We start from the raw sequence: 21,675 nt of genomic DNA on the forward strand, positions 1-21,675 counted from the left end.
AGGATTTAGAAATAACGTATAAATATATATATATATAGTTATTATATTTCTTTTTTTGGAGAAATAAGATTGTAAATTATTACATTTTTCAATAAATATTTTCCGGAAATAATCTTGGGGTTATTCTAAACTAACTTATTTTATACTTTCAGAAAAAAACCTATATTTACATCTTACACAGTTATTTACATACTTTAAATTGGGTGTGTTAAATAATATTCCATTAATTAAATTCGTGGGCGAAACTATTGATATAAACAATCATTAAACGTAGCGGAGACGCGTAACAACTCGTTTAAATAATTAGTACATAATACAAAAAATGTTTAACTCTTAAAAATCACTTAAAAAGTAACTAAATTTACACTTGTAAATGACTCCTCCAGGTTAAATTTGTATTTCTAGGATGCACAAAACCACACTCCGATTGATTCTTACAAAATTTTCCAAATTTACATGGCCTTGGATGGAAAAACGTACAATGAACGTTTGTACAATTTGGATAAAATTTACATGTTTGTACTTGAATTTGAACCGGTGTTCTTGAAACTGAAAAAAATGATTTGTATTAAAATTAAAAACTTTTTTAAATTTTTCTTAATTAATGATGTTGCTAATATTGGTAGCAAAAAAAATTAAATGTTGCCAACTTTGGGGCATCCAATGGTTGGCTAGAAAAATGACGTAAGAAACAGGCGTTAAATTTTAAGTGTATTTCTGGGGAATCAGCTAATGTGAATCAAGACGACGTAAATCAGTTTAGTAATAAGTTGCCTCCTTGGGTATCGGCCAAAAATATATAGGGGTTCAAAACTTTCCAATGAAAGGCTTACAATTATACTTTCTGCTAATATGGCAGGGCAAAAAGAAGCTACAAAACATAAAAGTTATCTTTTTACCTCCCAATACTACATCAATGTCGTATCAATTTTAACCACTAGACCAAGGAATCATACAGATTCTACATCATTCGAATGGAATCCAGACGATTATCTATAGTTCAAATGCAAAAGTGTGCCAATGAAATGAACATAACACAAGAAAATCTTGAAAATTATGTTCGAATCGACGATATTGCAGCAACAGCAGAGATGAGTTTGAACATTAACGATGTTATTGAAAATAAGACTGAACATAATCCAGAAGATCTCGAGTGTGAGACTGTTGAAAGCAGCAACACAATTACTACATATAATGAGGCTTTCAAAGTAATTAATGATTTAAAGGTTTTGTAAATGATTTGAACACCTTAAACATTTAGAAGATCATTTTCAATCCAGTTTTTTTTAAACAAAAAATACTAGAGATATGCATGTCCTCTACATGTCCCTGCTCTGTGTCGGTTCTTATGTGAATCACCTGTATGTAAATAACTTTAGTTTGTATGTATGTACAGGCTGGGCAAATTTGGGTGTTATTATAAGCTATCTCAGAAACAATAAAAGATACGAAAAAAGTAGGTACATCTAAATAAATAAAATCTACTAAAAAAGTGTCTTAAGAATGTATTAACCGCTTTTCTTTAATTTCAAAAATAAACGAAATATGAGCTGTTTCTGAAATCGCGATAATTTGACTTTTTGGCTATAACTTAAAAACAAAAGAAGATAGAGGTTTAGTCTTTGTGGAATTGGGTTAGTCTCGAAAAAAGAGACCGGACATGGCACCTACTTTTTTCGTATCCAACCCAAATTTGCCCACCCTGTACAGTGCTGTGCAAAATAGTCTTTAAATGTGTTTTAGTTGTAAAATATATAAGAGTAAAAGGTTAATACGTAAAATTAGAACTAGTAAACGATTGTTTCTCAAAACAAATATTATTCAGTAAATAATAACAACGATACAACAAAAGAATACTTTAACGCATGTGCAGAATAATAGATGCAATTATGCATTAAATTAATAAACATAATATGGTTTTACTGAAAAATAAAAGAAAAACGGTATAATACAACATTTAAAATTAATATTTTGTTTGTTGTCCGCGGTTTTTTAGCACTGCTGGGTATCAACCAGGCATGGACTCAACTAACAACCAGGATGGTATGTTATACCAAGCAAATTCGACTGCACGCCATAAATCCTTTGTAATTAAGTAATGTTTATTACAATTCTTGATTTTGCATCTCCCCACAGATGCTCGATTGGATTAAGATCACAAAATTAAGCTGACCATAGCAACACATCAATTTTCTTTTCAGCAAACCAATCCTTTGCTGCCCTGGAAGTGTGTTTGGGGTCGTTGTCTTGCTGAAACTTTCACCGCAGAGGCATATTGTCATCAGCATAGGGCAATATGGTATTTGCCAGTATGTTGATGTAAACTGCCTTGTAGCCAAAAAATTGGACCATGTTTTATTGGTAAACGTAGGATTAAATTCTTTTCCTGGAGGACGCCTTACGAAGCCATTAAGTCTATCTGATGCGATTTACTTTCGTCGCTCCATAATATGTTTCGCCATTTTTCGACATGGTCGCGACAATAATGAAACTCTTCATGGGCTCCTAGCAGGCAAATTCGTCTTTAACAGTCGATTTGTCGATATTCAATTTTAGTTCATTTTTGACATAACAAAAGGGTCTTACTTGGCTAGGTGAACAATTCGTACGCGTTGATGTTTTTCTTTTTCTTCCACCTTTTCCGCCTTATTGCGCCATTTTAGTGCGTTAGTTATCATATTTTGAGAACAGCCAATTATTTTAGCTATTTCACGATATGTTTTGCCATTTTTACGCAGTTTTATTATCTTACCTCCTCGCTACAATGTTTCCCTCTTCTCATTATATCGCGAAATGGTACACAGAATGGTAGTCAACCCCTCATAATTCTTGAAAGAATTAAGATATAGGGTTTTGATTTATGGGGTTGTGTTTCTTTTTTCATTACCTTTAAAATAAGCTAAAACTCGACAGGGGTTCCTATTCCACATTGCATGGAAGTTCTAAACTATCTAAGAATGTAGTTTTTATGACCCTTTAGTGATCCCCAAATTTTCACTCCTTCAAAACTTATAGCTCCGTCCCGGGAGTTTTGGAAGTCCCTATTATGTATTTAATGAAAATTCTTAGCTTTAGTGCTTATTTTGATGATGCCTTTATCACTAATTACAAAGCAAGATCACCAATGGAGGATATCCTGATATCTCTTAAGAATATTTTTGTAAGAAGTACACTAACATATACTACAACTACCAATAAGTTGTTAACTTACCTGTAGATTTATTTAAAGCACTATGATTGTACGGACAATCTCTTCGAGTACAAGAACTCTCAAATTTACAATTAGGATGGACATAAAGACATTTATCCCCAAATTTACACTGTGGAAACGCTTTACAAGCCGTAGATGGATGTACAAACTCGCATTTTTCGCCTTGCCGACATCCAGGCCAATATTTACACCGCTCCTTATTTTTAACTAACGGCGACGTGTGGATTTTCGGCAAAACATCCGGCACATTAATAGATTTCTTAACAGGCGAAGTAACTTTATCGAAGATAATCGGAGACGGCGTTCTACGTTTTTTCTGAACGTCGTTTTTTTCGGATTCAACTTTATTTTTATCGACCTCAACGTCGTTTCCATCAAATTCGAATTTAGACTTAGTAGATTCGTACTTGGTTTTATCAATTCCGTCTAATGTGACTATAAAGTTTGGACTTTGAATATTTTTATCCGAATCTGATTTTAATTCTTTTGGGCTCGGGATGTATTGGAGCTGCGCTGTTAATGATTCGGATCGTTTTAATGGTTTGGGAACGTATTCAACCTCACTTGAGTCACCTTGTTGTTTATTTGTGGGTTCGACGTTTTTTGAAATATGTGAAATTATATCTTGAAGTTTACTTTTTTGTTTAATTGGGGACGATTTTCTTTTTGAATGCTTTTCGGCTAATTTCTCTTTGTATTTTTTCGTAAATAACGCATCAGGCTGAAATTAAAATTAGATACGTAGGATATTAAATCAATAATAAACAACTGACTTTTGAATTAGTTCCTATTGAAGGTGTTTGAGCGATGCTTCTTTGCGCATCGGCTACCGCTTTTAAAAGTAAATTTTTATTGGCTTGAGGCGCATTTGGTGGTATGACTCTAGGCTTGACTTTAACAACGCTAGGAACTTCTTTATTTGGGGAAACTTCCTCTTCAACGACTTCGTTTGTAATTGATTTTTTTGGGACTGCTACTTTTGACATCACTCCAAGTCGAGATAAAGCACTCTAAAAAAAACAGAAAATTTAATTTAAATATCTATACTTCGGGGTCCTGGGGGGAAGATTAGATATGGTAAAGAAGAGAGGAGGGAATATTACAACAGGACGAGTTATTCGGAGGCAGAGATAAACAACAAAAGTAGGGAAAGGGTGGTGATGTGGGGGGAGGTAAGCGACAGGGATCCAAAGACAGGAGAGAAGGACGCAGATAAGAGAGGGAAGGTACAATGAAAGATATGGGAACATAATAATGGAAGGGCTTCCAAAATACTTGGTAAAGAAGGGAAGTGAGGAAGGGAAGAGATTGGTGGCCAGATTTCGGTGTGATAATGAGGAGAGATCGAACAGGTACTGGGCGGATGATGTGGAGAGGATTTGGAGACGCTAGAAGATATGTTGAGGGGATGCAGTGAGCTGAGAGAAGAAGAGAAGGCGGGGGATGGACGAGGAACGGAGGGGGATAAGGGAAGTTAAGGTTGGTTTATCATATATTGTACAGAAAACTGTAAATTTTTAGTTAACAATAAAAATTCTTATATACAGGTGTCCCGAAACTCAACGTCAAGCAGGCACCGGGTGAGAGGCCAACCCATATCTGTTCTGGTAAAAATAAGACAAACATTTCTTGTCTCTTACAAGGGAAGTGTCACGACTGTGTCTCACCGATTTCGATGAAATTTGGTACAGTCATAGAATTGGTCAAAATAAGGTTCGTACATTTTTTTATACGTGCGGTAAAAGCCCCTGGAGCGAGTTATAGGGGTTAAAAGTTTGGAGAAAAAGTACGTTTTCACTTATATTTTGAAAACGAAAAGTGCTATCAAAATTTCGTAAATTGTAGCTGATATTCATTTTAAAAGAGCTTTCTTTTGATGTATCACACATATACCAGAGGCTTAAAAGGGGAGAACTACCCCTATTTTTTCAGGTTTATTTAAGGGGTTAACATGTAACTACTTTTCGTGAGAATGATGTGATCAAACTGTCAGGTATTTTGAAAATATTTTAAACAAATCCGTAAATTAGTCGTACAGTAACATTTTTAGTCTAAAGTAAGGCATATATGACATGTGGGGGTAGTGGGGGTTAACTACCCCCTAAGAATTAATTTTATTCTAGGCGTTACTTGTCGAGTTTGGCGAAATATGTCACGGTATTTGTTTTGTATGTGAAGCAAAAATGTTTGAAAATGGTTATAAGGGCTGGAAATTTTTCCATACCTTGAAACTAAATACATCTAGGGACTGTATTTGACCGGTTGTCCCTGCAGGTATGGATAAGTGTTTAAAATTAGTGTCTAATGGAGTTACTTCACTAATAACTTCAGGACAATGGCCAACCCAAGAATCTAATAATAATAATGATGTACCAAATTTCATCGAAATCGACAGTGTCACGAATGAGACACAATCGTGACACTTTCCTTGTTAGTTAAGTGGTAAAAGACATATTTTTGAAAATGTTAAAAATCCTTCCAATACATCATATCTTTACGTACCAGGGTCAGAAATGTTCGCGATTGAACAGTGATTTTTTTACTGCTACTACTTTTTGCTGCTTTGCTACTGTAGAAGTCACAAATCAAACAACAAAAGTCGTTAGTTTTTAGAAAAATAATATTAGTTTGATGAGTTAAGATTAAAAGAATTTATGTCTATTAAATTAAGTTGGTTTGGCAAGTAATTTTAAAAGATGAATGAATTTTTGTATTGTGAAGAAAATGTTGATATGAAACACCATCATTAATCATAAATTATAGATTTTTAGCTTTAGTTTGGTACAAAAATCATCTCATTACTCCTTCAAATAAAGTCAGAATTAGTGATTAAATTTTTTAATTCATAAAATTGTCGTATCAAAAAATGCGAATTGATTTTGTTCATTATCTCAACTATTTCATTATAAAGATATGAATAACCATTAATAAACTTAAATTTTAAACCATCAGCTTTAATTTGAGACATAAATCACCTCTTCATCTCAATAAATAAAGTCAGAATGATGTTTTAAAGTTTTAGTGTTTTTACTCAAAATTAGGTTAAATTTAAATGTGTTATATCATTATTTTTGTATTGTAAAGAAAATGTTGATATGAAACACCATCATTAATCTTAAATTATAGATTTTTAGCTTTATTTTGATACAAAAATGATCTCATTACTCCTTCAAATAAAGTCGGAATGAGTCATTGAACTTCTTCAATTCATAAAATTGTCGTATCAAAAAATGCGAATTGATTTCGTCCATTATCTGAACTATGTCATTATGAAGATATGGATAACCATTAATAAACTTAAATTTTAAACCACAAGCTTTAATTTGAGACATAAATCACTTCTTCATCAAAACAAATAGAGCCAAAATGATTTTTTATAGTTTTCTTCAATCCATAAAATTAGTCATGTCAAAAAATGCGAATTGATTTTGTGAATTATTTCAATTATTTCATTATAAAGATATTAATAACCATTAATAAACGTAAATTTTAAACCATCAGCTTTAATTTGAGACATAAATTACTGCTTCATCTCAACAAATAAAGTCAGCATGAGTCATTGAATTTCTCCAATTCATAAAATTGTTGTCAAAAATCAAAAAATGAGAATTTATTTCGTCTATTATCTGAACTATATCATTATAAAGATATGGATAACCATTAATAAACTTAAATTTTAACTCACCAGCTTTAATTTGAGGCATAAATCACCTCTTCATCTCAACAAATAGAGCCAAAAAGATTTTTTGAAGTTTTCTTCAATCCATAAAATTAGTCATGTCAAAAAATGCGAATTGATTTTGTTAATTATCTCAACTATTTCATTATAAAGATATGGATAACCATTAATAAACTTAAATTTTAAACCATCAGCTTTAATTTGAAACATAAATCACCTCTTCATCTCAATAAATAAAGTCAGAATGATTTTTTAAAGTTTTAGTGTTTTTACTCAAAATTAGGTTAAATTTATATATGTTAATATCATTATTTTTGTATTGTAAAGAAAATGTTGATATGAAACACCATCATTAATCTTAAATTATAGATTTTTAGCTTTATTTTGATACAAAAATCATCTCATTACTCCTTCAAATAAAGTCAGCATAAGTCATTGAATTTCTTCAATTCATAAAATTGTCGTATCAAAAAATGCGAATTGATTTCGTCCATTATTTGAACTATATCATTGTAAAGATATGGATAACCATTAATAAACTTAAATTTTAAACCACAAGCTTTAATTTGAGACATAAATCACTTCTTCATCAAAACAAATAGAGCCAAAATGATTTTTTATAGTTTTCTTCAATCCATAAAATTAGTCATGTCAAAAAATGCGAATTGATTTTGTTAATTATCTCAACTATTTCACTATAAAGATATTAATAACCATTAATAAACTTAAATTTTAAACCATCAGCTTTAATTTGAGACATAAATCACCTCTTCATCTCAATAAATAAAGTCAGAATGATTTTTTAAAGTTTTAGTGTTTTTACTCAAAATTAGGTTAAATTTAAATGTGTTATATCATTATTTTTGTATTGTAAAGAAAATGTTGATATGAAACACCATCATTAATCTTAAATCATAGATTTTTAGCTTTATTTTGATACAAAAATGATCTCATTACTCCTTCAAATAGTCAGAATGAGTCATTGAACTTCTTCAATTCATAAAATTGTCGTATCAAAAAATGCGAATTGATTTCGTCTATTATCTGAGCTATATGATTATGAAGATATGGATAACCATTAATAAACTTAAATTTTAAACCATCAGCTTTAATTTGAGACATAAATCACCTCTTCATCTCAACAAATAGAGCCAAAATGATTTTTTGAAGTTTTCTTCAATTAAAAAATGCGAATTGATTTTGTCCATTATCTCAACTATTTCATTTTGAAGATATGGATAACCTTAAATTTTAAACCACATTTCTCTGTAGATATTGAATGGCACATCTTCTAACAAAGTTGTTAAATTATTTTGGAGGAAATACAAATAACATACAAAAGTATGAATTTTTTAAATAACGCGTTCTTTGCAGAAAAACAGGCAATAATATTTTTTAAGAAAAGAAAAATGGCAAGTGTTGTACCATTTTTGAATTTTGACTAAACAGACCATCTTTTAAAATCACTTGCCAAGGGTGTTGTAAGATAAATCCTTTCAACCTTAACTCAAATTTATATTTTTTTTTGCAAAACTAACGACTTTTGTTGTTTGATTTGTGACTTCTATAGTAGCATGGTTCATAAGGAACACATTATTAAAAAAATCACTGTTAAATTGCCAACATTTCTGACCCTAGTACCTAAAGATTTTCAAAAATATGTTTATTACCACTTAACTAAGAGACACCTCACCTGGTGCCTACTTGACATTTTTTAGAGTATAATTTAAATAAAAATTATTTTTTGTAATTACTTCTCTTGTTCCACGTTCTATTCTTTCTACTCTCTCTTCTGATTCATCTTTATCTCCTTTAAACAATCTTTTCCGATCAATTTTTTCATGGCGTTTAACCCCTAATAATTTTTCTTCTTCGCGTCTTATCTCGCTTAAACTAATTTTCGATTTTTTTAGCCCACTTCTAAAATCGATATCGTCACTAATTCGTCGTTTTCCGAGCCGTTCAAGCGCAGATTTTTTCCTAGGAATATTATTGTCTAAATCGAAAACAATCCTCGAGTGTTCTTTAATTTTATGGGGTGAAACTTCCTCCGAATTTTCAACGTTTTTTTGAGGCATTGGAGGAGTAAGAGATTCATCAATAACATTAACTTTGCGTAATTGTTCTTTAAGTTTTTCCCGTTTATTTATGGATTGTTCATTGGGAAATAAATCGTCTGGTTCTGCTTTAAGGTTTAAAAAATCATCCTCAGATTCGCTATGAACAACCACACCTAAACGACTTTTCGCACTTTTAATTTGTTTCTCTAATATCCTTAATTCAGTTTCTGTTGATGAATTTACTTCGGTTATTGTGGGTATATCAAATCCATCTCCATCGTTTAATGAAGATGTTGTGTCTTGAATGGTTACTTTCCGAATTTCTGGTAATTTTATATTCATGGGGAGATCATCTGTTAGAGATTTTACCGATTCCTCTTTAATATTAATATCTAGTTTTTTTAATTTCTTGTTTTTTGAGTCTTTTTTTTCTTTTTTGACATGCTTTTCTAATTCAGGATCTTCTATTTTTCGCTTTGTTGATTTTTTAAAAACATCTTGAATTGAAAAGATTAAATTATATTAAATAATAATTTTAAAAAACTTACTTGGATTAGTAACATGAACTTCTTTTAACTTTTTTAGTACTATATGTAACCATTCAACAAATGTACTAGTCTTAGAGCCTAAAAATAATTGTAAATCCTCATTCATTTGTGATTTAGTACGTTTATTTGCGACCATAACCATGATATAATCAGGGAGTTCATCATCTAAAAACCACCCCAAATCAAGGAAAATTTATTAAAATTAGATTTTATTCCATAATATTAATAAAAATAAATCTGTTAAATCGTTCTTACCCACGTAACACTCCAATTCCATTAGTTTCGCTTTAATTGCGGACTAAAATCAAAAATAACACCCATAACATAACCTCACTTTTTCATTAAGTAACGGTATTAAACGATTCGCAATACTCACCCTCATTTTTTGACCAACTTCTACTCCTATGTCGGTCATTTTGGGGGTATTTGGGGACGTGCGATGTTTTAATGCGGGTTAATCACGATTTTTTAGAGTTCAAAACCATTTTTGGACCATTTTGGCATGTCAAGAAGCGGCACTTTTATTGTATACAGAGTGATTCAAAACGAATCTTTTTTATTTATTAACTTGACAACATTTAATTAATTTCTATTTAGAAATTTTATGACGGAACATTTATTGCGATTAAAACAACACTTTTTCAATATTTCCATTTATATTTAAAAAGAAAATTAAATAAATTAATATCTAATATGTACCGTTGCCATGGCAACAGGGGCTGAATTTTAAATACACCCTGTATGATAATAAGTTATAGCCTTCATTAACAATGTTTATTAAGAAACTAATTCTGATTAAAAATAACTTTTTTTGGTTATTATAAATGTTTATTTTAAAGAAAAAACAACATTTAAAGATATAAACATAACCTAAAATTTATTTTGACATTAAAAAGCGACATCTCTTATTGAACCTAATATTTAATAAAATGGACGGAATAGTTAATACTTAATTTAAAAATAAAATGTTATTATTCGATGTTTAAATAAAGATCCTTAATATCTATGGGTATTAACTTTTTTAAATTAACTTTTTCGGTGCACATCGGACAGTTTTCATTTGCATCCAACATCCTATTAATCAAAAATAATTTTAGTATATGCAACCAAGTATACACACAAAATCTTACTTTTTAAATTCGGTTAAAATTGCAGGAAAATTGCACTCAGGGCAAATAGTTAGATCATTCTTTACAACATGACGGCCCTAAAAAATAAAATAATCATAAAACTTACCAAAAAATCATCCTTCTTTACTCACAGTAACGATACAAAATGGTACATTAGTTTTGCATTGAGTACAAAAAGTTTCTGATTCGCTTAATAATCCTTCGCAATACGGACAGGGTGTTAATTTTTCAGGGGGATCCTCATTGGTTTTTCCATCGCTACTTTTCGGAGGTTTTCTTACAACCCCCTCAATTTTCTTAGCATATTTTTGATCGATTTGTTTTCGATAATCAGGATTCATTAAAATCGTCGCAAATTTGTAAGCTGCAAAACGCAATTCAGCCCGATGGCACTCAATTACCGTCGAGGTCAAAATGGGAACGATATCTATCAATAAAAAGATATTAATAAAGAAAAACTAATTAATAATAATCTTATTTTACGTGATGGAAACTTTGAAATGTTACTAGCAACTCGAATTAACATTTTCGCCCCTTTTAAATGGTCCCCATTCTTAACGTGTAATCTCACTAAAATGTAACTATGCAACAACATTAAATTCGAATACATTTCGAAAGGAATTTTAATCCCGTTTTGTCGTAATTCTTGGTACATTGCGAATAAAACATCGTGAGCTGTTCGATAATTTCCATTAATTTGTTCTTCATTCGCGATAATTATCGCCGATTTGGCTGCTTCTTTAAAACGTTTTCTAGCCATATACAATCGAAATAAATGTTTGGGATCTTTAGGAATCCCATCGGACTCCCCCAAAAGAAATTCAACCAATTGATTTGCTAAAACGTCATCGTTCGAGGAAGCAACAGCATCGATCGCGGTTGAAATCGCTTCTTGTTCATCAGTTTTTGATGCTTTCAATAAATGTTTTAACGCTTTTTGGTAATCTTTGCCGTGGAAAAAATATTTTCCAGCTAATAAGTCATTACCGGTTTCGAAATATCGAGCTAAACGATTAAAATCTTCCGGATTAATTTCGTCGGGGGTTAAAGTATTTAATAAAACATCTCCGTATAAGTTTAATTTTCCGTGTTTTTTCGCCAAATCGAAAGCTTCTTGGTTGCATTTTGAAAGGATTAAAAATCGGATTGATGACGCGTAATCGTTTAATTTTAAAAAGAATTTCGCTACTAATTTTGCCCCTTCAACACTCCGAGTTTCTTGAACTAATTCAACAGCTAATTCCGGGTTATTTAATTGATCTAATTGTAACCGCACCACAGAATCGTAATCTTTACCAGAATAATAAGCTTTAACGGCTTCCTCAAACTTTCCTTCAGCTTCTTTTGCTTTAGCGAATTGTATAAAAATTTTAGGCGATGATATTTTTGGCAATAAACGTTCAATTTTGAACCAATTTTTTTGTTTTATATAATTCTTTGCGGCCCTTTCGTAAAGTTCCGCTTTTTCGTAAAAATTGGCCGAATCATTGAATTGTTTCTTTAACTCTAATAATTCAGCGCATTCCTTGTATAAAATTGAGTTATTTAAATCGATCGCAATATTCATTCCGTGTTTATAATTTCCCGATCGAATTGCTGTCCTTGCAATGCCTGATTTACAAACGAAAACGTGTTCTTGTGACGAATTTCGATCTTGTAGACCTTTTTCGTAATGAAGAAAAGCTTCAGAAAAGTTTCCACTAAAATAAATCAATAATAATTTAAGGAAAAATTTTAAATACATTCAAATTTACGTAAATTCTAATTGTTGAGCGTATTCTCTAGAAATAAATGGAATTTGATCCGGTGCCATTTTCTTTGCTAATTGTAAGGCGTGATCCCATTGTAAAAGATCACGGCGCATTTCCAACGCGGATTCTGGTTTCGATGACTTCAAAAACGACTCTTGCGCCCTATCGAAATCGTCGAGGAACATCATCGCGACGTATCCCGCTAATAACTTTGAATCTTCCACGTCCGAAATTTCCTCGAGAGCCAAAATCGTCGCGGAATCCTCTAATTGTTTATAAACGCGAATCGCAAACTCAATATCTAAAGTTGTTATTGCTTTTTTCGCCAATTTTTTCCACTGTTCTTTCGAGTTTAATAATAAACAAGTTTGAAAAGCGGACGGGAAACTACAATTTAATAATAACATATTAAAAAACTAGCTTGACATGCACGAATTTAAGTTGAATAAGTGCTTTAAGTCTTACGATTTTTATGCTATTTTTTGTAATTCGCGTTTTTAACCTTTTTTTTTAACAAAAACAAAATAAATTTTGACAATCTAGGGAAATAGGTATGTAGCAGTTGGTAACACAGTAACACTTAAAAATAGAAATTTGAATTGACAATTAGAAATGTCAAAACACAAAATGTATTCACCTGAAAAACATGCTTCATGTACAGGATGGTTCAAATTCGATGTCCGAATAGGTTAACTCGGAAACTATAAGAGTTAGAAAAAAAGTAGCTTACATCTTACATGTCATGATCTCGTTTTTCGAGAAACTGCTAATGCCGAAAACCTCAAGGCGCTATCGTCTTTTGTTTTTCCCCTAGAGGCCAAAACTGAAAATATCGTAAAACCAACAAGTGCAATTATCTTGGTTATTATTATAGGTGGAGTATTTATAACTAAGACATTATATGGACACTTTACAGAGAATTTTATGACGTAGACAAAAAAAAATTTCGGTTTTAGATCTTGAGATATCATGAAATTTTTTTTTAAATGGCACTGATTATTCGCTTAGTAAATTCGTTACTTTTTTCTGGTTAAAAAAATATAGGGTTTGACAGATCTATTTCTTATTGTTTTAGAATAAAGCTAACAATAAACTTTTTTTTAGTGTCGTCAAAGAAATTATATTTATAGTTTCCTGTAAATTATAACTAAAAATTAAAAAAAAATATTTTTGATATTTGAATCAAATACATTTGTTGAACTATTTAATTTATATTTATTTTACACAAAAGCTGGAATAGATTGCATTATTTCACATTTTTTGTTACTATTTAATATTATTATTAAATGACTTAATAAATAATTGATAGATGGGGTTCATATATTTTTTTAAATTGAAATAAACATAGCAACATTTGTTTGTATTCAAAAATTTTCTGAAATGTCAAATAAAAAATCTTGTTTTTTAAGATGGATTATGAAAATTACGAAAAGTTTAACATGTTAGAATGTTACATATTAGAAAATAAAGTAAATTTTATATACATTTTTAGTAGAATAATTTTTAGTTATAGTACCGTAATTTACAGGAAACTGTAAATTTCATTTCTTTGACAACACTAAAAAAAAGTTTATTTTTAGCTTTATTTTAAAACAATAAGAAATAGACCTATCTAACCCCATATTTTTGTAATCAGAGAAAAAGAACGAATTTTATAAGCAAATAATCAGTGGTTGTTTCTATTTAATCGTTTCATGTTAATCGAAAATTTTTTTTTGACTACGTCATCAAATTCTCTGTTAAAAAGTGTCCCTATAATGTCTTAGTTATAGCTCCACCTATAATAATAACCAAGATAATTGCACTTGTTGGTTTAACGATATTTTCAATTTTGGCATTAGCAGTTTCTCGAAAAACGAGATTATGACATGAAGCTACTTTTTTTTTAACTCTTATAGTTTCCTCTATTTATACACCTCCCAGAATAAGAGAAACTGCTCAGAGTTCAATGTCCTCATCATTGTAGTCCTTGTATTCGATGCTAAGAACGTATTTAAACATACATAGACAAAAATTGTCACATTGACAACTATACTCTGTTTTTAAACCAGGAGGAGTATTTTAAATTTGTCACCAGATTGACCTTGCACGTGATTGGTTGAATGCGAGGAAGGTTCACACACAGGCAATTTTGAATTTTGATTTTGAATTTGAAGGTTAGGTAATTGATAATTCGACAGTTTCGTGTCATTATTGTATATTTTGTGTTCTTAAACCCTTTTTTATTATATTTTGAAATAAATACACTCATAACTTCAATGTTAATTTGTATGTATAGTGTTGACGATAACAAACGAAAATAAATACAATAATAAGTAAATAAATAAATAATAATTATTAATTTAAATTTACCGCCAAAATATCTAGTGATATTTTCTGGTGATTTTTCCCAGTGTAAATCTGACTTTCGCGTTTACTCCTCCTGGTTTAAAAACAGAGTATAGTTCTACTGCAAGTGTTAGTTCTAGTTTTAATTGTTATTCAGCGTTAAGTTGTATATTTTTAAGTTTCGGGTTTAGCCCTGTGTCTTCAGACGCTGAATGTTAGGTAAGGTTAGTTTTGTTTACAAACATTAATTATACCATGAAGTATTCTTTGGCAATTAGTAATGGCAATTATAGCGTGAAGTTTTCTTTTGTAATGTCAATTATAGCGTGAAGGAATGTTAGGTAAGGTTAGTTTTGTTTACAAACATTAATTATACCTTGAAGTTTTCTTTGGCAATTTGTAATGGCAATTATAGCGTGAAGTTTTCTTTTGTAATGTCAATTATAGCGTGAAGGAATGTGAGGTAAGGTTAGTTTTGTTTACAAACATTAATTATACCATGAAGTTTTCTTTGGCAATTAGTAATGGCAATTATAGCGTGAAGCTTTCTTTTGTAATGTCAATTATAGCGTGAAGGAATGTTAGGTAAGGTTAGTTTTGTTTACAAACATTAATTATACCTTGAAGTTTTCTTTGGCAATTATACTCTGTTTTTAAACCAGGAGGAGTATTTGTCACCAGATTGACCTTGCACGTGATTGGTTGAATGCGAGGAAGGTTCACACACAGGCAATTTTGAATTTTGATTTTGAATTTGAAGGTTAGGTTATTGATAATTCGACAGTTTTGTGTCATTATTGTAAATTTTGTGTTCTTAAACCCTTCTTTATTATATTTTGAAATAAATACACTCATAACTTCAATGTTAATTTGTATGTTTAGTGTTGACGATAACAAACGAAAATAAATACAATAATAAGTAAATAAATAAATAATAATTATTAATTTAAATTTACCGCCAAAATATCTAGTGATATTTTCTGGTGATTTTTCCTAGTGTAAATCTGACTTTCGCGTTTACTCCTCCTGGTTTAAAAACAGAGTATAGAAAAATTAATGACCCAATGTCTCCAACTTGAACTAGTTCCATAAAATGTTACTAAATTCTCATTATAGCATCAGATGCTGTAAGGAGTCTCATTACAGCACCCGTTTGAGTACCGTAACAGCTTTCATTACCGTCGCGAATTACAAAAAATATATTAAAATATCTTAAACGTAAAACAATGGAGTTGAACTTACTTATGTAATGATAATTGTTTATTAAAAATGTTTTCTAAATTCGCTGTGTCTTCGTTATTTCCAATTTGTTTATTATCGTGGTGGGTACTTAATATTACTCTAATTATTTGTCCCGAAGGTGCTGTACAGATAACTTCTCCAGAATACAGTAACAATGGTATTTGCTTCGATAAAAACGGTGTTTTTCCTAATTTTTGTATAGATGGACCTTTAAAATTAGAAACAGTGAATTAGTTTATTTCGAAACTTTAATTATTACATTATTTTATAGGTATAATCTCGATTAATTCTATTATTTCATGTATTAAGTTACTGAGTGGGTAATAAAACAAGTCAAAAGAAACAAAAAAAGGAAAACTGAATCCATCTAAATTGTTCTATCCTTTATCCCAACTTCCATTTTGCACCATGAGAAGATGCAAAAAGAATCCATGAAATAACAAATATATTAGGAATGTGTGTCAAAATTGAAGAGTAGAGAGCAAAAAAAAATGCCTCAGTGTAAAAGCTGCTAAGGTTGGAGTTACACCAAGTCTTACTGCCGCAAAAAAATGTGTTAAATGCGCTGGTGAATAGAAGGAAGGAGTAGGATAATTCAAGACTGATTAAGGGGGAGGTACTGGGATATATTAGGCTCAGCGGTTTTCATGTGATAAGAATCATTAATCATATTTTTAATTGGAGCGCGTTATACATCACTTGATGAAGCAACATAGCGTTAAATGGGAACACAATGACCAGTGACTTAGTGGCTCTACAGATTTACCAAAAATTTCTTTCCAATACAGTGTACTTACCATAAACTGATAACTTTACATAAATATAAGTGTAAATATCCTGATTATCAAATACAATAAAAACATTTCGCTCTGTTACACAACTTTCCCAAAGAACACCTTTTACGTCATGAGTCATATCAGGTACCATAATCACTTCGTTATTAACCTTTAAAAAAAATTCAAAAGATGAAAGAATCGCATAAAACAAAATTAAAAAGTTACCGCATTAAATACATAACCCTGTTTCTTTGAATCAATAAAAATCAAACAAGTTCCAGCCGGATCGACATAAATATCTAAAATACCAATTGCGTGCTTATACTCGATTGAAAAAGACCATTCTTCAATACAAAAATATACGATATCACCCATCTAAAAATGTTACATAAATATTTAAATTAAACATAAAAATTTTTTTGTTACATCCGTTCCGTAAATTAAAAAGTCGGTTGATAAAAAATGACAAGTTATGAATACATTCGAAGAGTTTTCGTTTGGAAAAATAATGCTTTCTCGTTCGTCCATCTCCATTTCGGGGGTTTCTATCATGTGCATTTGAATTTTTCCATTATAAAGGACCGAAACGTACTCGGCGTTCATTTTCAAACCGGAAATTCCGCCCAAATACTCTCGATCTTTTAATAATAAAGGTGAGTTTTCGGAATATGGATGAGAACGCGTTAAATCGTAGAACCAAACGCGATTGTTTAACCCAGTCGCTAAATTATAAGGTCCGACTGAAATAAAACTTGGTTCTACCTCCAAAGTGACCGGAATCGGAATTAATTTTGACTAAAAATTTGCTTTGATTCATTAATTATTAAAAAATTTAAATAAATAAATACGAAACCTTGTCAGATTTAAAATTATACAAATTAACTTCCATTAAACTGGATAAAATTGCAATTCTAGGTCCGCAAACGCTAACCAAAGTAGGCATATAAGATATGTAAACGTTTAAAGATCCACTTTTTGTGCAAACAAATAAAAGTTGACCGTCTGAACTCCAACCAATTCTATCAACACCTATCTCTTCGTTTAAAGTTATCACAGCGGATGTTTCTTGTAAATTTGATAAATCGTGAAGTTTTATTCTATCAAATAAATAAACAAAATAAATTTAGATTTAAAATTAATTAAATTCATTAATAATTACACATTATCGCCGCAAGTAGCAACTTTTCCAGCTTCCGTAGATACGGAAATATCTGATAGATTCGTTTTATGGTTACGAATTTGAAATAACTCTTGCCCCACTTCCTTAATATGAGTCGAAATTGCTATAAAATAACCGGTGGAAAATCCAACTAAAATGTAACCATCACCAAACCATTTGTATGTTACGATTGTGCCGTAATGCTGTTGGAATGCCAATTCGATCGGATTTTCTGGATCGACGAGGTTATAAAGGTAAAGGGTGCGTTTACCAACAATTACACTAACCTAAAATGGTAGTTTATTAAAAAAGTAATAATAAAAATGAAGTAATTTACTGTGTTTTCACCACCGACTCGTTCATCTAATTTAATTTCCGAAAATTGTAACTCGGCTGGTTCGGATCTTAAAGAAACAACTCTTAAAGTATCTCCGTCGATATTACTAATAGAAATTGTTTTATCTTCCGATCCTAATGCTAACAAGTTTTCGGCACTCCAAGCACCACAAGTAATTTTCTTTGTATGTTTACCAATAATTGGAACACGTCTTAAAAAATACATTTTTTTTAATGAATACAATAATAAAAATAATGGAAAAATTCAAGAATCATCATGTGGTTTAAAAATCGACGATTTTTTTTAATCAATGTGAAATGAACAAAAAAACATGTTAAAAATAGAAAGAAAGTGCGGAAAAATGAAACATCCTTGTTTTTCTTAGGCTTTTGTTGCATAACGACTGACTACCTGTCGTTAGATAGACTGTGTGTTAATACTAGAACTAACACTAGACCGAAAACTAGAAACATTCGGATTTAGCCGCACGTCTCTCAAGACGGCTAAACCCGAATGATTTTAGTTCTAGGTCTAGTGTTAGTTCTAGTTTTAGTGCAATAAAAATATGCAACATAATGATATCTTATGCTAACTAGCGCTACCTACCACTATCACTAGAACTAATACTAGACCTAAAACTAGAAACATTCAGGTTTAGTCGTCTTAAGAGACACACGGCTAAACCCGAATGTTTCTGGTTCTAGGTTTAGTGTTACTTCTACTTTTATTTCAATAAAAATATACCACAATCTAACGCTAAACAACATTTAAAACTAGAACTAACACTAGACCAAGAACTAGTAACATTCGGATTTACTCGCACGTCTTTCAAGACGGCTAAACCCCAATGATTCTAGTTGTAGGTCTTGTATTAGTTCTAGTGATAGTGCAATATTAGACTAACACTAGACCTACAAATATCGGGTTTAGCAGTGCGTCTTCAGACCTGAAACTGGCCTATCCTAACATTCGTTCACTCCTTAATTAGGGTTTGTTTCCGCTTTAATTGGAGTATCGAAAGAAAACTGTCTTAACATTCCTTCCCACTATAATTAGGGTTTCAAAACAAAACTAACCTAACCTAACTTTTGCACTGGAACTAATACAAGACTTAGAACTAAAAACATTCGGGTTTAGCCGCACGTCTCTCAAGACGGCTAAACTCGAATGATTCTAGTTCTAGGTCTTGTGTTAGTTCTAGTGCAAAACTAGAACTAACACTAGACCTAGAACTATAGGCTCGTACAGACACGTTTAGTAATTTAGTCGAGTAGCGAGCACTTTAGTAACTCGCTACGTGCGGACATTACAATTTAGTCGAGTAGATCCATTTGATTCTATTTTTTCGGTCGAGTAGCGTACTTTCACTACTTGCAATTGCGTGCGAACGCATAAATTTAGTTTAGTGAATTAGCAATATGTAGTATAATAACAAACATGTCGGGGCGATGGAGCGAAATACTACTGTTAAGATTGTTAAAAATGTCAAACATGAATGTTTATGGCATATTAAAAGTGTTACTTATGAAGACAGGTTAGCAAAACAAAAAGCTTATGAAGATTTGAAAAAGGTTCTGTTTATGTTCATCCATAAAATGCTTTCAAATACTGGATAATGTGTTAAGAGGTAGTAATAGAAGAGCAATTTATGCCCGTAATGAAATTCTTCTCATCCACTTTCTAACGAATATACGCTTATTAAATTTTTCAGGCACTTCTTCTTCAATTTCCTCTATAAGCATATGAATTATATTTCTTGCATTATTGAATTGCGCGCGATGACCAGCGACGTTCATCTTGAGTACCACTAAAGTGTCTTGAGCGTATTAAATGTGGACAGTTGCCATCTAGTAAACGTTCCAGCGGTAAGTGGCTACTCGCTACTCGACTAAATTACTAAACATGTCTGTACGAGCCTTAAAAGTATCGGGTTTGGCCGTGCGCCTGAAGACGTAAGCAACCCGGAATTTACAACCTACCCTCTGCTCCATGCCCAACCCGACATTTGAGAAATTCGCACTGGTTTAAATGTTAATTAACCTAACTGAAAGTGGAATTTCTACACAAAATTCTCAAATAATTTAGTAAATTAGGTGGATCCGATTGTAACATTTAAATAGGAGCGTAGGGCATTAGGTATAGATTTTAGATTAACTTTAGTAGGTGGTAAATAACGCCATTTTAGTTGTTGTGCGTCAACAACCGTATTTCACCCGAAAATATGCGTTTTAACCAAAAATGCTGCGAAAATACATATACAGGTGTGTCAAATGTCTGGAATATAGCCAATAACTTCGCCATTTGTGGTTTTAAAAAAAAATGTTTCAAATTAAAAATTCTATATTAATTGTGGCGCATTTTTTTGGCTATATTTAAAGTTGTCAACGGCGTTATTTGGGCGCCTACTTTAATTGTAATTTGCTGATTTAATATTTTGAGAAAACGCATTTTTTCTCAATTTTTTTCTTATACAACCATATGATTTGATATGTTTATCGCGTAGAGGGATCTATCCTCTATCAAAGTATGCAAAAAAACACATGCAACCCATTTAAAATAACAATGTTGGTTACCATAGTAACGAAACAAAAAACAATATATATCAAATATCGCCAAAAAATGCGCCACGATTAATAAAGAAACTTGTATTTGAAACATTTTTCTTTAAAACCACAAATGGCGAAGTTATTGGCTATATTCCAGACATTTGACACCCTGTATGGTTGATGACGTCACAAAAAGGGACGTCACATCAAAACTTTAAAGTAATTTTTCGGTAAATTTTGCAGTTTTCCGCATTATTTTTTTATTTATAACTGTTTACTTAAGTGATAACTTAAGCGACATGATAATTCTTCAATTAATTTATTACTTAGAAGTGTGATGATTATATATCGAAACGTTCCCTTTAATCGTACCCACGGCTAAAATTGGTTCGGTTTTATTCCAAACCAAAAAAGTTAAAACATCTCGTAACCCAATATCGATAGTTTGACGTCTCGTAGAGTTAGCATCCCAAATAATAAGTTGGGCCGTTTGAGATAAAATCGCCAAAACGTCGCCGTCGTTATCCCAAGCAAATCCGTTACACAAACTTTGTAATTTAATTCTTTCTTTGATTTGGCCATATCGATCGTATATATTTAACGTGCTATCTACACCAGTTGTAACAAGATAATTACCAGAACCTTTTTGCCAGGCTGCATAAATGTCTCCTGATCCGTGGGGTTGTTCTAAATGAAATAATATCTGCAAAAAAGAAACTTACACGAATGTTTTTGGTTAAAATAATTCTTATTACCTTTTCACCACTCATTTTTAGCTTATATCTAAAGTTAATATTAACGGGTAAAGAGGTTAGGTTATTTTTTGTTTTGTTATGATCTTAACGCGCGCTGTTGTTATGGTAACCGAGTGATGGAGTTGCGCGCCATATTTAAAAAATAAAACCGCG

The 21,675-nt window shown here is 31.3% G+C and overlaps 2 protein-coding genes across 2 annotated transcripts; both read right to left on the reverse strand.

Moving 5' to 3' along the window:
- Positions 1-276: 276 nt before the first annotated feature.
- LOC111427981 (Nuclear polyadenosine RNA-binding 2) lies at positions 277-10,040 on the reverse strand. Its single transcript, XM_071200586.1, has 7 exons — positions 9,875-10,040; positions 9,754-9,796; positions 9,499-9,663; positions 8,645-9,447; positions 3,985-4,221; positions 3,212-3,932; positions 277-549 (listed from the first exon to the last, which is right to left on the reverse strand). The coding sequence occupies exons 1-7, from the start codon at positions 9,911-9,913 to the stop codon at positions 362-364; spliced, it is 2,196 nt and encodes a 731-aa protein (XP_071056687.1). The 5' UTR covers positions 9,914-10,040; the 3' UTR covers positions 277-361.
- Positions 10,041-10,350: 310 nt separating this feature from the next.
- LOC111427648 (intraflagellar transport protein Oseg6) lies at positions 10,351-21,625 on the reverse strand. The gene is made up of 14 exons (XM_023062889.2): positions 21,523-21,625; positions 21,094-21,470; positions 18,222-18,432; positions 17,885-18,171; positions 17,579-17,822; positions 17,152-17,520; positions 16,951-17,100; positions 16,747-16,894; positions 15,950-16,157; positions 12,383-12,766; positions 11,112-12,328; positions 10,760-11,055; positions 10,629-10,705; positions 10,351-10,572 (listed from the first exon to the last, which is right to left on the reverse strand). The coding sequence occupies exons 1-14, from the start codon at positions 21,535-21,537 to the stop codon at positions 10,470-10,472; spliced, it is 4,086 nt and encodes a 1,361-aa protein (XP_022918657.2). The 5' UTR covers positions 21,538-21,625; the 3' UTR covers positions 10,351-10,469.
- Positions 21,626-21,675: the final 50 nt, after the last annotated feature.

Source organism: Onthophagus taurus, chromosome 11, assembly GCF_036711975.1.
Source record: "Onthophagus taurus isolate NC chromosome 11, IU_Otau_3.0, whole genome shotgun sequence".
NCBI lineage: Eukaryota > Metazoa > Arthropoda > Insecta > Coleoptera > Scarabaeidae > Onthophagus > Onthophagus taurus.

Excerpts from the sequence above, each read along its gene's own strand:
- LOC111427981 (XM_071200586.1), bottom strand. The coding sequence starts at position 9,913 with ATGACCGACATAGGAGTAGAAGTTGGTCAAAAAATGAGG. Across the intron at positions 9,797-9,874 it reads AAGTTGGTCAAAAAATGAGG|TCCGCAATTAAAGCGAAACT; the intron begins GTGAGTATTGCG and ends TTTTGATTTTAG. Across the intron at positions 9,664-9,753 it reads GGAATTGGAGTGTTACGTGG|ATGATGAACTCCCTGATTAT; the intron begins GTAAGAACGATT and ends GGTGGTTTTTAG.
- LOC111427648 (XM_023062889.2), bottom strand. Across the intron at positions 18,172-18,221 it reads GAGTCGGTGGTGAAAACACA|GTTAGTGTAATTGTTGGTAA; the intron begins GTAAATTACTTC and ends CTACCATTTTAG. Across the intron at positions 17,521-17,578 it reads ATAATTTTAAATCTGACAAG|TCAAAATTAATTCCGATTCC; the intron begins GTTTCGTATTTA and ends GCAAATTTTTAG.